At 42.2% G+C, this 15,212-nt stretch overlaps 1 protein-coding gene across 1 annotated transcript; it reads left to right on the top strand.

Annotated features, from left to right (window-relative positions):
* Positions 1-1,380: 1,380 nt before the first annotated feature.
* On the top strand, positions 1,381-14,114 carry LOC125514846 (kinesin-like protein KIN-7D, chloroplastic). Its single transcript, XM_048680215.2, has 23 exons — positions 1,381-1,854; positions 1,952-2,049; positions 3,101-3,190; positions 3,532-3,584; positions 3,922-3,987; positions 4,082-4,135; positions 4,914-4,973; positions 6,019-6,097; positions 7,486-7,553; positions 7,698-7,760; positions 7,891-7,995; positions 8,582-8,686; positions 8,803-8,910; positions 9,031-9,177; positions 9,354-9,536; positions 9,727-9,882; positions 10,047-10,268; positions 10,765-10,905; positions 10,994-11,119; positions 11,206-11,256; positions 11,871-11,918; positions 12,016-12,216; positions 13,214-14,114. Exons 1-23 carry the CDS (start codon positions 1,598-1,600, stop codon positions 13,736-13,738), a joined length of 3,006 nt encoding a protein of 1,001 aa, XP_048536172.1. The 5' UTR covers positions 1,381-1,597; the 3' UTR covers positions 13,739-14,114.
* Positions 14,115-15,212: the final 1,098 nt, after the last annotated feature.

The raw sequence follows: 15,212 nt of genomic DNA, 5'->3' as shown, positions 1-15,212 counted from the left end.
CCAGGCCATCATTGAGTGCCCATCGAGCCACGAACGCCTAATAAAATGGCCACCAATAAAAGCAGATCAGCCTCCACTCCACATTTTTTTACCCGAACCACATGCTCTCCGTCTCCGGAGAAAGTGCCATGCCCACCACGCCCCTTGCCACGGAGGGCAAGGCAAAGCATGTGGTCAGTCAGCAGCAGTGCCTGCCATTTATGACCACTGGAGAGTTGAGACACACACCGCCTTTGTCCCGTAGCCCGGACGACAAAGGTTGCCAAGACGCAGCACGCGCATGTGGTGCGATTCCTGGCCTACGCTTTCCGCCGGGCTCTGCCTTATCGATCCGAAAGCCAAATCTAGCGCGCGCACTGTCGCGGAGGCACGCGAGGACAGCGCCGGTGGTGTTCGCTACAGCGCATTCAAGTCGCACAAAACCTCCGGCGGTGTCTCTTCCGGGAATTATACCGGTCCCGGCTCACGGGGGCGCAGTACGTGCGCGCGCGCTCGCGCGATGCCGTTCGTGTGGCTCGGCGCGCTTGGCGCATGGCGCATGCATGACGGCGGACCGCGGTCCCGGCGCCCGTGTCCGTGTCCCCCCGCTGTCCCGGCGCGTTTGGCCGGTTCTCCGGCGCCTGCGCCGCCCGGCGCGCTGACGGCTACAGGAGATCGGCTGGACGCCGGAGGAGCTGGCTATGGCGGCTACGCAACAAGGGGCGAGCGGCTCGCGCGCGTGCGTTGTCATGGCGCCGGGTCGTTCTTTGGGTTTGGTGGGCGGGCGGGCGTTCCGTTGACGAAACGGCAAAGGCGCGCGCGCGCGCTGGCATTGCCGTGGCGCTGCGGCAACAGAGACGCTCTCGCCCTTGGTGTGGACCGTGCAGTCGCGGAGCCTTCCGGCGACCCCAACGCCGGTAGGTAGACCTCTCAGAGGGGATGTCCCGGTCAGACGCTGAACACATATCACACACTAATCCCGAATCCCCTAAGATATTTTGTCAAGAACATAACACACTAGTACTTAGTACTACCAGAGTGATGTGATGAACTGGGTACAGTACTGGGCTTAATTACGCACAGGTGCTGTGCTGCCAGACCACAACAACCTAACTAACACCATCATCATCTTTAACAAGACGAACGACCTAACTACATTATCCAAATTAACTCGGCGATTTATGGCCAAACGGCCTCACAGAACAGTTAGCCCAGTACCGTCCCGGCCCGGCCCGGCAGCCAATCAAAACCGCACGAGTCCACATCGCTCCGCTCCCACCAACATGCAGACCCATCGGCGTCGCGACCCCACCAGTCAGCGACTCAGCGTCCCACCCCCACTCCACCCACCAAGAGCCAGTTGGGGCGGAGTAGCTTCTTTTCTTTTCTTTCTTCTCTCGCGCACTCTGCCTCGCTTCCGGCGGAAGCAAAAGGGTGGCGACTGGCGAGGGCCATCCATCCATCCGAAAGGAAAGCACCTCCCACGAGCGAGTGAAGTGACACGAACGGGAAAGGGGAAGGGGAAAGAAAACCCTAGAGAAAACCCGCGTTAAAGCGGGGGGCCGCGGATCCGAATGCCGGGTGCTGCCGCCACGTGCTGCCGCTAGATCTCGCGCCAATGGCGACGCGCCCGGCCTCGCGCCAGCGGAAGGCTTCCTCGGCGGCGAAGGGCTCGCACCAGCAGGTTCAGCAGTCGGGCTCGCCGACGTCGACGGCGACCACGTCGTCGTCGCGGCTCACGCCGGAGATGATGTCGTCGCTCGAGGGGCCCGCGTCGCCGCGGCTCGTCGCGGGGCTGGACGCCGCCGACGCCGACGACGACCAGGCCGCCACCAAGGAGAACGTCACCGTCACCGTCCGCTTCCGCCCGCTCAGGTTCCGCCCGCGCTCTCGGGTCGATTCGGTTTTGGATATGGGGAATGTGGGTTGATTTTGCGTTTTGGTTCCTCACCTCCGTTTGACGTTTTTGAAGCCCGCGGGAGATTCGGCAGGGGGAGGAGGTCGCGTGGTACGCCGACGGCGACACGGTCGTGCGGAGCGAGCAGAACCCCAACGTCGGCTACGCTTACGGTACGTCTCACTCCCTTCCCCGTTGGTTGGCGATTGGATTGCTTGGCGGTTGTGGCATTGGCACACTGTTTTCTCTCTAGCTGTCATCTGTTTTGTCATATGGGGAATTTGCTGTGTCTTGTCGAGATGTTCAGTCCTGGCCTAAGCCAGGGGCTGAACTGACTAGATGGGATTTGGGGATACTTCTAATTTTAGATGGTTGGAATTATCTCATGCCGCCCTGCCACTGCTCGGTTTACTTTCCTAGAAATGTATCCAAATTTTCTATTGTGACCTTGGGATTCTGCATCAGTTTATCGGTGCATTTGGAATATGAACCTCATAAATCAAATCACTATTCGGTGTTTATTTTGCTTATAAGTTTCAGACCAATAGGATAATGTTAGTATTCTCAAAACAGTGCACCGATTCACGAGGGGTACATACTTCAACATGGTAGGTTTGTGTACTGAATTACTGATGCACTGGGGATTGGATAATGTGCACCGTCTAGGCTTTCTGTTCCCGTGCTAATTCACAATCCATATGCTGTTCTATGTAGGGAATTGTGCAAAACAAGTATTCACATGGCAGTCTAACATGCTTTAGCCATCTTAAAGGTTTAGCGCGTCGTGGTTGTACTTCATTAGCTCATGCTTAGGTGCCAGGGCGGCTCTTGGCTCTGTAAGAGGTGATTACATGAGAATTGACAGTTGGACGGCACATAACTTCGGAGGACTCAAGTTTACTATAGGTTTTTCCTTTGCACAGGAATCGATCGTTGAAATTTTCTGGTTATGGCGCTAAAACTATTGGTTCAGATAACGAAATTTCTAGGTACTTTTGTTTAAATGTTTGTTTACACATTCATTTGTATGAACAAATAAAACTATTTCAATATCTCCTGCACAGCTAGTTATTCGAGTGAAGTAAGCTGTTCCGTTACATGGAACAATTGCAAATTAATATCTGGGAGAAGTAGGCGCATTTCTGAGACTGGCATTTTATCTATTCTCTCCAGTTTCAAATTAAACTGTAGAGACTAATACTGTATTGTACTATTGTTACCCAGATCGGGTTTTTGCACCGACTACTACAACCCGCCAAGTATATGATGTTGCAGCTCAACATGTTGTCAGTGGTGCCATGGAGGGCATATATGGTAAGTGATATTTTATTCTGTTACCCTCTTCAGCTTTATCTTACAACTTAGTATTATGATAGCATCTTGTTCTTCCTTTCTGACTTACTTTTCTGATGAAAGAGGCTGGTTTCTGTTCATGGAATGTCACTTTACTATGAGATCTTCTAGAGGTCATAGTGAATATGGTTGCAGTAATTATTTAATTGTGGCACAAGTTTATTGGTTATACAGTCGCAGTTCCATTTTACTACGAGATATGGTCTGAATGAGATTATAATGCAATGATGATTCTGGATCTCTCTAAGACTTGTAGTCTGTTGGCCCTGCAAAGCAAAATATAATGCATTTTCATTATGCAGGAACAATATTTGCGTATGGCGTTACAAGCAGTGGAAAGACACATACGATGCATGTGAGAATACTTATGTAGCATCAAGCTTTTATTATTCTTTTACCGTAGGTATCAGCTATGCTATATTCATAACTAATGCTCCATTGAGTGTAATCCATATCCACGTTAGATGCTCCTGATACCATGTCTGTGATTATTATTTATTTTGTGTGATAAACTGATTATCCATGGAGGTAGGCAAGTTTCATTCTCTTTTGAAGATTACACTTAGAGTATACTCATTGATGAGAAAATGTGTTTTTCATTTTTATGTGACTAAGCTAATATTTACGAACCATCCGTTAGCTATACTTTTCAATGCCATCAGTTTCTTGATATACTTCTTCTTTTGAGTCAGGGAGATCAAAGATCCCCAGGAATAATACCTTTGGCTGTCAAAGATGCATTTAGCATTATACAGGAGGTACTCTTTAAATATCACGATGAGATGATACATTCTTGCTAGTGCTGTAGTCATTGCTTCTTAAATTATAACTCAGCTTGGTTTTTCTTTGTAGACCCCAAACCGCGAGTTTCTCCTGCGTGTGTCATACTTGGAAATTTATAACGAGGTTTGCTAATTGTTGCTGCAATCATATTTCTTGTCTTCATAGTATTTGTAATCTTTTTCCATGTTTTACTGAGAAAAGCACGTGCTCCCATGTACATACTGGTTTCTTCTTTTTCGTCTAGATGAAAAGGCAAGGCAGTGTTCCAGCTGTTTGTTTGAACCCCCCCCCCCCCCCTCCCCTGGTTACCAGGGTTTGTTCTGAAATAAATCACAAGAATATCAGTGTTTTTTGCAATGATGTGTAATTCATCATGATTCAGGACCACCTGCAACCTGCAAGACATTGGTAACAATTAGCACGATTACTAGGCTGGCTACTATAACAAAAGTGATAGAAATTGGTTTGATGTAACCTTTGTCGTGCTGATGTTTCTAGAAGGCAGTCAAGCATATTCTTGCCCGATATGGTTCTAAAACTGTTGGATAGATCATAAATGTCAATGTATTCAGTATAAACTGGAAAACAGAAAATTTTCTTGTGTACGATGTTTTCTGTGTAACTTGGTATGTTGTCTACCGAGAAGAAGTCTTTGCTAAATCTCAAAATGTGCACCGTGTCAGTACCGGAGCCCCATGTTAGTCAATACTACAATCTGGCACAAACTTTTTTTCATTTTTCCTGCCTTTTCTTTTCTTGCAATTTTCCCCAGATGTCAGGAGGTCCATATTTTCGTAGGTGTTTCAATACTTTACACCCGCAATGAATCATCAGACGACCTGTATATTGATCTTTACTTTACTTGGCTATGCTGTTCTAATGGAGGACTCGTCAATTTTAGGTTGTCAATGATCTACTCAATCCTGCAGGACAGAGCTTACGAATTAGAGAGGATCCTCAGGTGTCAATATCTTTCTTTCCTAATCTTCATTAAGAGCTCTTTCCTCTCTAAGTTAAAGCACTGCTGATGCTTCTTACTAACACAGCAATGATTATTATGGAGGATAATTGTCAGCATTTTTATTCTAGAATCTCCTGCAAGACTAGGTTCATAGGGTATGTTTGTTTGCTATCAGCCTGCCATAGCAATAGCATCCCTTGCCAATGTTTGCCAAACAATTGGTCAGAGAATCAGACATTCTGATGTATGTACTACTACTAATCACAATCCTCACACAAAGTAGCTAGATAATTGATACCCAATTTGAAATTCGGGATACAAGTAGAGGATGGAACTTGGGGAGGAAGAAAGCAGAAGGGGAGTAGAGAAATGAGCGAGAAGCTCAGCTTGTTCCTTTTCTAGCTGCCATTACACTCACACACCACCAGTCTTATATACAGTGCCAGTACAGGCCCATCAGGCCACACAAATTACACAGCTCAAATAACCCACGACACCCAATCGATAATTCGATATTTGAACTTGGCGCCTGTTACTTGTCTCACATCTCCTCCCTGCTATCTGGTGACTCCTTGGTCAGCAGAAGGGATGCATTGCTGACACTCTGTCGTGCTGATAGTTTTTTAGTACTCCCTCCGATCCATATTAATTGACGCTGATTTAGTATTGTACTACATCAGCGACAATTAATATGGATCGGAAGGAGTAGGACAATTTCCAGCACCACCAAACATACCCATAATATTCATGCCTGAAGTAATGTTATATCATGCCCTTCAAAGGTTGCAAAAGGCTTGCAGTTTGTATGGTTTGGTCAATAAAAACATTTCATTACAAGTTATGATATGTATGGTACTAGTCATGGATACATTTTCCAGTGTAGTGATGGGTACCATTCCAGATGTCTTTATTTGTGGAGAAGTTCGTGTTCTTAGAGTAACATGCCTAGAAGTTCAATCCTGACCTTGATAGGCACTTAGGATGAATGCAACTTATTATTCTGTACAATGAACTGATAGTTCCTCGGCCTGCATTAACTTCTCAGGGAACGTTTGTCGAGGGTATGAAAGAAGAAGTGGTATTATCTCCTGCACATGCTCTGTCCCTAATTGCAGCTGGAGAAGGTAACTTCTGTAATGATATAATTGTCTGCGTTTTTTGGTCCACCTGTGGATCTATTGTTGTATTGCCAACTTGCCATGGTCGAACATTTGGCTCTCTAGTAGTAGTAATGAGGATGACATGTCCATTTATCGAGACCACCAAAAAAAGGAAAATGTGTATTTCTCAACCTTGAACTCTAGCGGAAGTTCACCTTTTAAGCATAAACTCTAAAACCATTGTAAACTTGCACTATTGACCCGGTTCACTTTTCACCCTCGGGTGCTTTCATGAACGTTTTGGGTGACGTGAATGGCACATGTCTGCCACATCACTGCAATGAGTAAACAAACACTAAACAACCGACAGTCACAAATAAACTCCACCGTTAGGATAAAATAACTTCCACAAAAAAGAATGCTAAAAGTGGAAGAACAATGGCCAGAAACAGATAAATAAACGGAACTTGTGGCAGCAATGTCAGTGATGTGGCTGAAAAGTTCACACCTTTTCAGTTTTCTTAAGAAAGGACTAGACAAGTAGCTGGAAGTTCTGAAACTGATCATAATCTCTTAATAATTGTAAGTACTTACTAGAGAAATACCATTCGATCACTCATGCTTATTCAAAAGCTTTATTGTTCTTGGGATCCGGATCCGTTATTCATTCAATGGAACCTCTTGTTGGATATTCACCAGATAAAAGTCAAAATATGGTTCTTATGGGCGGTTTAAGAAAATACATTCCAATCACAAGAACTACTTTTTTATGGGGTACACTTTCTCTTTGTGGTATTCCACCTCTTGCTTGCTTCTGGTCCAAAGATGAAATCCTTAGTAATAGTTGGTTGTATTCGCCCTTTTTTGGAATAATAGCCGAGCTGTTGATACTGCTGACGATGACATATACTCTGGTTACTCCCTACTCGCTGCTGGTTTAAATCATGCTGCACCCGTGGGTCGTGCAGTATGACTAGTCAAGTACTGCACACCCTTTGGATAAACCTTTGGCTGTCTTACATGACGGATGACGCAGAGCCTCTCAACTGCACACCCTTTGGATAAGAGTCAGAGGACAATGTAGCGGCTCGCCATTGACTGTATTCTGGATCACTGGCCTTTCCAGCAGCTGACTAACAGAGTTGTAGAAAGACAATTTCGGCATTACAGAAAAGTTAAAAAGCTGGTTTTAGTTCACCAAATGCTTGTCTTTTATAGTGATATACGTACAAGATATATATTAAGTTGAGATTGCATTCCCCTGAGTACACTCGTTTGTGGTAGTATCTCTATTTCTCACTTTATAAAATGTATCCACTTTGACTTTCCAGTGGTGCAGATGTGCTTGTTATATGTGCCCTTAGCCAGCATATTCGGTTTATTTGCTAATCAGTGTGTTCATTCTAATGCAGAGCATAGACATGTTGGATCCACTAACTTCAATCTACTAAGTAGTAGAAGTCATACAATTTTTACACTGGTAATGAGGCGTGATTTTTTTTTATATGTTTGTAGTATGCAAGGCTACCATTTGACCGATCTGCAACATGTACTTTTATATTAGTGAAAGAGCTTCACTTGATGCCTGGAAATGCTCCTTAGGGTTTTCCTTGTTATATGACAGACAATAGAGAGCAGCTCTTACGGTGACTCTAATGAAGGGGAAGCAGTCACCTTCTCACAGCTGGTGTGTTTGGATCCTGCTGTTTTTCGTATTTCTAAAATTTACCGCTTTTTTTCTTTCTTGCATTTAGCATGTCTTGATCCATGCTGCCAGAGTATATATTGATTCTTCAATTGTCTCTCCTTTTTTGTAGAACCTCATTGATCTGGCAGGTTCAGAGAGCTCAAGGGCAGAAACAACTGGAGTACGCCGGAAGGAAGGATCTTACATCAATAAAAGCTTGCTAACTCTTGGAACGGTAAGGCTCATTAACGCTACTAAGTACTACCTGGTTATACGTCATAAGATTCTGATATCTTTGCATTGCCTTGCCTTGTGCTTTATTCATTCTACTACCAAACATGTTAGTATGTTACAATGTTATCTGCTATTCTGCTGTGCTCTTGACTTCATGTTCATGTGGAACATGCAGTTAAATGAGTTTATTATCCACATCATAACGTGCTAAATCCTGATACATGAAATTCATAATCTGGAAGATCGGAATTCTTCAGATGTATGCATGGCATTGTTTATCACTTGACTACAAATCTATATTTTTCTTCGCTGGCGTTTTCTGTGTATCGCTTGTCTGTCTTCGATTTAGGCGAACCCATGTTTATTCAGTGATTGACGTCCGAACACTTCACTGTTTTGACTTTCATCAAGGATTTAATTTGCTATTATCTTTTATCTTTTAACTGTGAACAATCTTGTCAAGGAACATGCTTTAGTTTTGCGCTTTTGTTTGTTATCTCAATTTGTAAGTTTTGGTGTCTGAGATGTCATGAACTGGGAATTTTTTCTTCTTGAACAACAGAACAATCACCCTGTTTCTTTTTCAGGTGATATCAAAACTGACTGATGGAAAAGCTACACATATTCCGTTTCGTGATTCAAAACTAACACGGCTACTTCAGTCATCCTTGAGTGGACAAGGGCGCGTTTCGGTGAGTTGTTTTTTGTCCACTTGGCACACTGGTTATAATTAATGTGATTATGATTTTAATTCGAGATGTAATGTTATTTGGATTTGTGACATACCAACCACATCATTTCGTTGCAGCTAATTTGCACAGTGACCCCGGCATCAAGCAACTCCGAAGAGACCCACAACACACTAAAATTTGCCCACCGTGCAAAGCGCATTGAGGTCCAAGCATCACAAAACAAGGTAAGTCATGATTAGTTGCTTACCTGTAATTCTAAAGCCAGTGTTTTTTTTTCAAGTTATAATTCTGAGGTACTTATGCATTCTGAAATGTTCTTCTGCATCTGTCTTTATGATCTACAGATAATTGATGAAAAATCTTTGATAAAGAAATACCAGAATGAGATTCGCAGATTAAAGGAAGAGCTAGAACAGCTGAAAATGGGTATTATTACTGGAACTCCGTTAAAAGATGCCGAAGACGATAATATGATCCTTTGGAAGCAGAAGGTGAAAAACTGTTTTATTGTTGCTGAATTTGTCCTTGACTCTATATATGACATCTTATCTTGAGCCGCTCTTGTGTCTTGAAGCATTGTGTAGAATCAGCATAATTTTGAACTATATAACACTTTCTCTTTTGTTGGTGTATCCTCCTAACTATGGTCTGTTCATCATATGAAAAGCTAGAAGATGGTAACGTCAAGTTGCAATCAAGACTTGAACAAGAAGAGGAAGCCAAATCTGCTTTGCTTGCAAGGATACAGAGGCTCACAAAACTTATCCTTGTTTCCACAAAGGCAACTCCGACTTCTAGATTTTCTCCACATCCTGGGCCAAGAAGGAGACACTCTTTTGGGGAAGAGGAGGTCAGGTTATAGATATATATGATGGCAGACATTAATATTTTTTTATATTAGTTTTCTTTGGTTGCTGGTATGTTATACTTTGGAGAATAAATGGACAGATCCAGTTTCTAGAAACATGGGAGTTGGTAGTACTTAATTACAATTATCTTGGTAACTTCATATATCTAAAATTCTCCTGCTAAAACTGCAGCTGGCTTACCTCCCGTACAGAAGGCGAGATATCATGTTGGATAATGAAAGCAATGAATTACTCACTCCTGGCGAAGGATTTGGCGTGACACCTGAAGACTCTTCGAAGGAGGAGAAAAAGAACAGGAAAGGACTTCTTAACTGGTTCAAAATTCGGGTATGCAAATATGGCATTTCTTAATAGTGTATGGTTCCTGCATATATTCAATTGTTCTTTTGTGTAAATGCAAGTGGTATCAATATAAAGAAAACCATCTGTTTTTTTAATAAGAAAATAATCCATTCACACGGTACATTTTTTCTTCTTATTCTCTTTTCCAGAAACGCGACGGTGGAGCTTCTACTCTAACAAGTTCAGAATGCGATAAGTCCAGTTTGACTAAATCAACTGCTCCTTCAACACCTATTGGGGAGAGTCTGAATTTTCCTGCAGAACCAAGAATATCAACTTCGTTGGTTAATGAGAGTGAATCAGCTGATATGCTGAGCATTGGCCATGGGGATTTTCCTTCTGATGGTCTTACTGGAGAAGAAGCATCTCTGGTAGGAAACATTATCTTTTAGTAAGACCAGGTTTTATCAGGTGGAAAATATCCAGTTGCACACTGCATGAAATTTGTGCAATGCACAAAAGTATTAGTCTCACTTTGGAAGTGTCACATGCAGAAATGCGATGAGTACTCAATTAGCATTTCAAATTGGGGCAAATTATTTCCTGAAATTCCTTATACTTACTAAAATCATTTTTATGTAGTATATCATATTTCTGAAAATAATAATCAAGTTCTGTGCATGGATAATAGTTTATATTGTGAGAACAAAATATTACTGGAAAACATTGTACTACATAGCAGCTACTATCTATGAAGAAGGCTAACATAGTTTCTAAATTGAACGATGATTTGTTAAACACTTAAACTAAGTAAGATACAGCTACCTATTTTGGACCACATGGGATTAGTCATTAGTGTTCTCATATTTATTTTCAGTTCATTGTGGTGCGTCTAACGGCATTCTTTCATGTGTGATGTGATCACAGGCGAGCACAAAAACAATAGACCATGTTGACTTACTAAGAGAGCAATTAAAGATTTTATCAGGGGAGGTTGCACTTCATACAAGTGTTCTAAAGCGCCTCACCGAGGAAGCTGGAAGAAACCCGAATAGTGAGAAAATTCAGGTAATCTCTTGTCTGATTTAGGACTTAGTGTATTGTTAGTTGTTACATGCTTTTCATCTCATGAAGCTCAATCTTTTGGCATTTGAAGATGAAAATGAAGAAGATCAGTGACGAAATTAAGGCAAAGCAGCAGCAGATATCATCTTTAGAAAAACAGATGCCTCATTCCTTGTCAAATAGTCAAGTGAAGGTTGACAAGTTAGATCTTTCACCGGTAACATTCTATCATCATCTTGGTCTTATATTAATACCTTTCTGAACATTCCGTGTACCAATATGATGGTTTTATTTGTTTTGCAGTCTTACGGGGAACTACTTGAGCAACTTAATGAGAAATCTTTCGAACTTGAGGTACTTAAATCGTGTATGGTACTCCGCCCTTTTGTTGTTGTCCCATATACTAGTACTCCCTCCGTCCGGAAATACTTGTCGGAGAAATGAATAAAAATGGATGTATCTAGCACTAAAATACATCTAGATACATCCATTTCTCCGACAAGTATTTCCGGACGGAGGGAGCATTAATTCACACCCGTTGCTGCTCTTTTCTTTTTTGTTCTTCATAGTTTGTCATTTTCAATTGCTTGAGTAATTGTGGGTAAGTAAGGTGGAGGCGTGAAAGAAACGAAGAACATTTGTTGTACCCTTTGGAATATATTATCCCCAATTGTTATAGTATACTAATATTGTGGAGTTGTAGTAAGTTCGATTCGTGAAACAAAAATTAAGAACATGTCAGAACACAAGTTGATGAATATTTGGGTAAAATATGAACTCCATTCGGGTTTGTTAGGTTTGTTAGGCCCAATATAGATTCAGTTTTGTGTGGATTAATTGTGCACCTCTAGATACAGCTCTGCGCAGATCAAGTTTTTTTTCTAGTTTTGTGAACAGCTTCTTCTATGATATGAGTGTGTCAGACCAAGTCTTGGCCACTAAGCCTGATTTGCTGTTTCTTATTGCAGGTGAAGGTAGCAGATAACAGAGTAATACAAGAGCAGCTACAGGAAAAGGTTAGATGTACTAGAATTTGCTTCCTTTTCTTGTAAGTGCAACAGTATAACTATGGCGATCAATTCATACCACTTATTTGAATTTATTGTGTTACAGACAACTGAGTGCATGGAATTACAAGAGGCAGTTGCTTGCCTTAAAGAACATCTTTCCCAAGCTCTTCAAGCTAAGGATTCACTGTCAAATAGCATTATGATGCAGAATAGTTCAGGAGTAAACCATGAAGAACAACACAGTGATCAAGAAAAACCAGTTTCCAGGGATATCTCTGCTGAACAACTGCAAAAGGAACAGCAGGTTTGCTTTGCTGTGCCCTTGCTTGCACTTTATTCATAAATACGCCCAGGAGATACGAATCAGTTTATCAATTAGAAACAGAAACTTCTCCTTTTGACCATCAGGTCCTACTTCTGCCATATTTTGGAACTTCATTGTGCTCAGCAAACACGATTTTTATTTTTATTTTGCCTTCAAATTAATTACATAGGCAATACAGCTGCTATCTCTTAAGACTTGTCTATATCATCCGGAGACAACACTAAAGACAAGTTGTTGTCTCTTATATTTCCTGAGTCTCGTACCCGAGCCATATCTCTAAAGACCAACTACTATAATGTTAGCTGTTATCTCTTTTATCTCTTGAGTCTTATGGCTGAGTTATCCCATCGCTCAACATTCTTTTAATAAGCTTCGTCAACAGATTGCCACACTTTCTCTTCACATGTGCCAAAAACTGACAAGATAACTGACATCACACCATTGAACATTTCCTAAGGTTTCTTGTCGTATTAATGGGTTGCTAACACTAAACTATCCAAGGATTTTATCACATGTGTGCACAGTTCATTCCCAATAAGTGAAACCTGTTGTAATGAATTCACTAATAAATAATGGTCTGATTCTGAGCTACACAGGCAGATATCAAAAACAAACATTCTTATCAGTGTGAAAATCTGTCTTGACCCCGTGTCCCATGGTGAGGTCTGCATTAAACTGATTTGTTCAATGAGGTGTTCATTAAACTGAATTGTGCAACTAGGCAATTGCTCTTTCAAGTTTTGTGATGTACTCCCTGCAATATGCTACTCCCTCCGATCCATATTACTCGCCACACAAACAGATGTATCTAGCAGGGAAATACGTTTAGATACGTCCGATTGAGCAACAAGTAATATGGATCAGAGGGAGTAGTATTTGTAATTATCTTCCCTAAGTGTATATTTTAGAAATGCCATCAACATTTATTAAGTCTGCTTATTTGTTCTACTGTTTCCTTTTTTCCCCCTATCTTCAGTCACTTGAGCTTGGTGAGCTAAAGCAGAGGGTACATGAACTCACCGAAGTCAAAGCTCAACTCGAGGCTCGCAATCAGAAGCTATTAGAGGAAAGTACATATGCAAAAGGCTTGGCTTCGGCTGCAGGAGTGGAATTGAAAGCGTTGTCAGAAGAAGTGACCAAACTCATGAACCAAAATGAGAAGCTTGCTTCCGAGTTAGCATCGCAGAGAAGTCCAACCCCTCGCAGAGTAAGCAATGGACCAAGAGGTACTGCTAGGCGAGAGAGCATGAGTAGACGAAATGAACCAGCTAGCAGAAGAGATGGCAATGCGAGAGAAGAGAGGGAGAGAGCGTTAGAAACCATCCTTACGGAGAAGGAACAAAAGGAAGCAGAACTCCAAAGGAAAGTCGAGGAATCAAAGCAAAAGGAGGCCTTCTTGGAGAGTGAGCTTGCAAACATGTGGGTTCTAGTGGCAAAATTGAAGAAGTCTCGTGGGGATGATGACCATGAGGATTTGGAGGCCAAATATAATGGCTCCTGAGCCCTAATCGAACACGTGTTTGGCTTGGGTGTGGGCTTTTCTGTATGTATGCAAGATTGGTGGTTTGGGTCGGTTTTCTTTGTGAATTAGTGTCGTCCCCTGTATATTCTTGGCTAATCAAAGTTTGTGAGTAGTGCCTAGTGGAGAGTGGTGTGCTAACAACTGCTGAGAGCTTCCTACCATTGCTGTAATGAGATTTTGGAATTCCTAGAACAAGGTTACGGTAATGAAAGAGAAACGTCTCTGGTGCCTGTACCAGATGTGAGATGTCTAACGTAGTAACTTGTATTTCATCTGCTCGTCCTGCAATTGGATTGGAAGAATATCAAACTGGAATGTGTATATTATAGAAGAATGTCATGTTGGTTTTGTTGAAGGATAGTTGTATGATCAAAGCATAACATCCTGTTTTCGGAAATGCCATGTTGGTTTTGTTGTGCTATGTCAGTTCTGAAAAATTCTGGACGCCTAAAAACGATCTGTTGTCCCATTTTGTTTGATTGTGCAGCTGGAGGGTCATATTCCTGAGACTCTCATCGGGCCTTTGAAACTCAGTTTTTCCACGCCCACCATTATTAATGACATAGTATATCCCATATCGTTGCTTGTTTGTTACTACGTGTCAGAGGAGACACGCGTAAAGTTGCTCAATTTTTCTTATTTCCCGAACACTGGGAGATTGAGAGATGGAGATAAAGCTTGACATTTTGTTATATGCTCCCAGGGACAGTGAGTTATGCGTTCTGTCAGTCTGTCATCACATCGTTCGTGCTTAGATCTTCATACAGACTGCATGCTGCACAAATAGAACACAGGGATGCAATGTCTTGGTTGGTTAACAATAAAACCGTGAAGGAGCTTAATATATGCATGATACATCTCTCTCTACGGCTATATAAGCCAGAGCTTCCCGGCGGTTGATTCAGATGGTACAAGAGAGATGGTTACCACTTGGTACTTCATTTTTTATCATTGTTTTTCCAAAAAAGGGAAAGTGTTTATTGGGATAATGGAGAAGAACAAAAGCATATTGTGGTTCTGCTCATACACCATTTCAGGGCACATTGATAGTGATCTTCCGTCAAAGCAATGTCATCGTGACAGTTCCAAGAGGAAGTTTCAAGAGGAAGAAGGCGGCGTAGGAGAAGAGGCGGCAGGAAGGGGCATAGTTACCTCCACATGACATATGTGATGAAGCAGAGAGCAAGTGAATACAGTGACATTTGGGCGAAGAGGAGGCCATGGTGAGGCAGCAAAGGGAGGAACGGAGATAACATAAATATATGATTGTCTGTTTTTTCCAATGTAAAAGCTCGCAATGGACAAGAAAGGGTCCTGGTGTATTAAAAAGTAATGCTATCTGAAAGTGCGTCACAAAGTTGTACATATTTCTCAAAAACATGTTTCGTAATGGCATCTGTATGAACCAAAGAAGTTGTAACTGCGGCTGCATATTCCCAATTCACTCGCCCTC

Source organism: Triticum urartu, chromosome 6A (genome assembly GCF_056163025.1).
Source record: "Triticum urartu cultivar PI428250 chromosome 6A, HENAU_Tu73, whole genome shotgun sequence".
NCBI classification, from domain to species: domain Eukaryota; kingdom Viridiplantae; phylum Streptophyta; class Magnoliopsida; order Poales; family Poaceae; genus Triticum; species Triticum urartu.
Note: the sequence above shows the minus strand (reverse complement) of the source record. Positions and strands in the feature narration are given on the sequence as shown.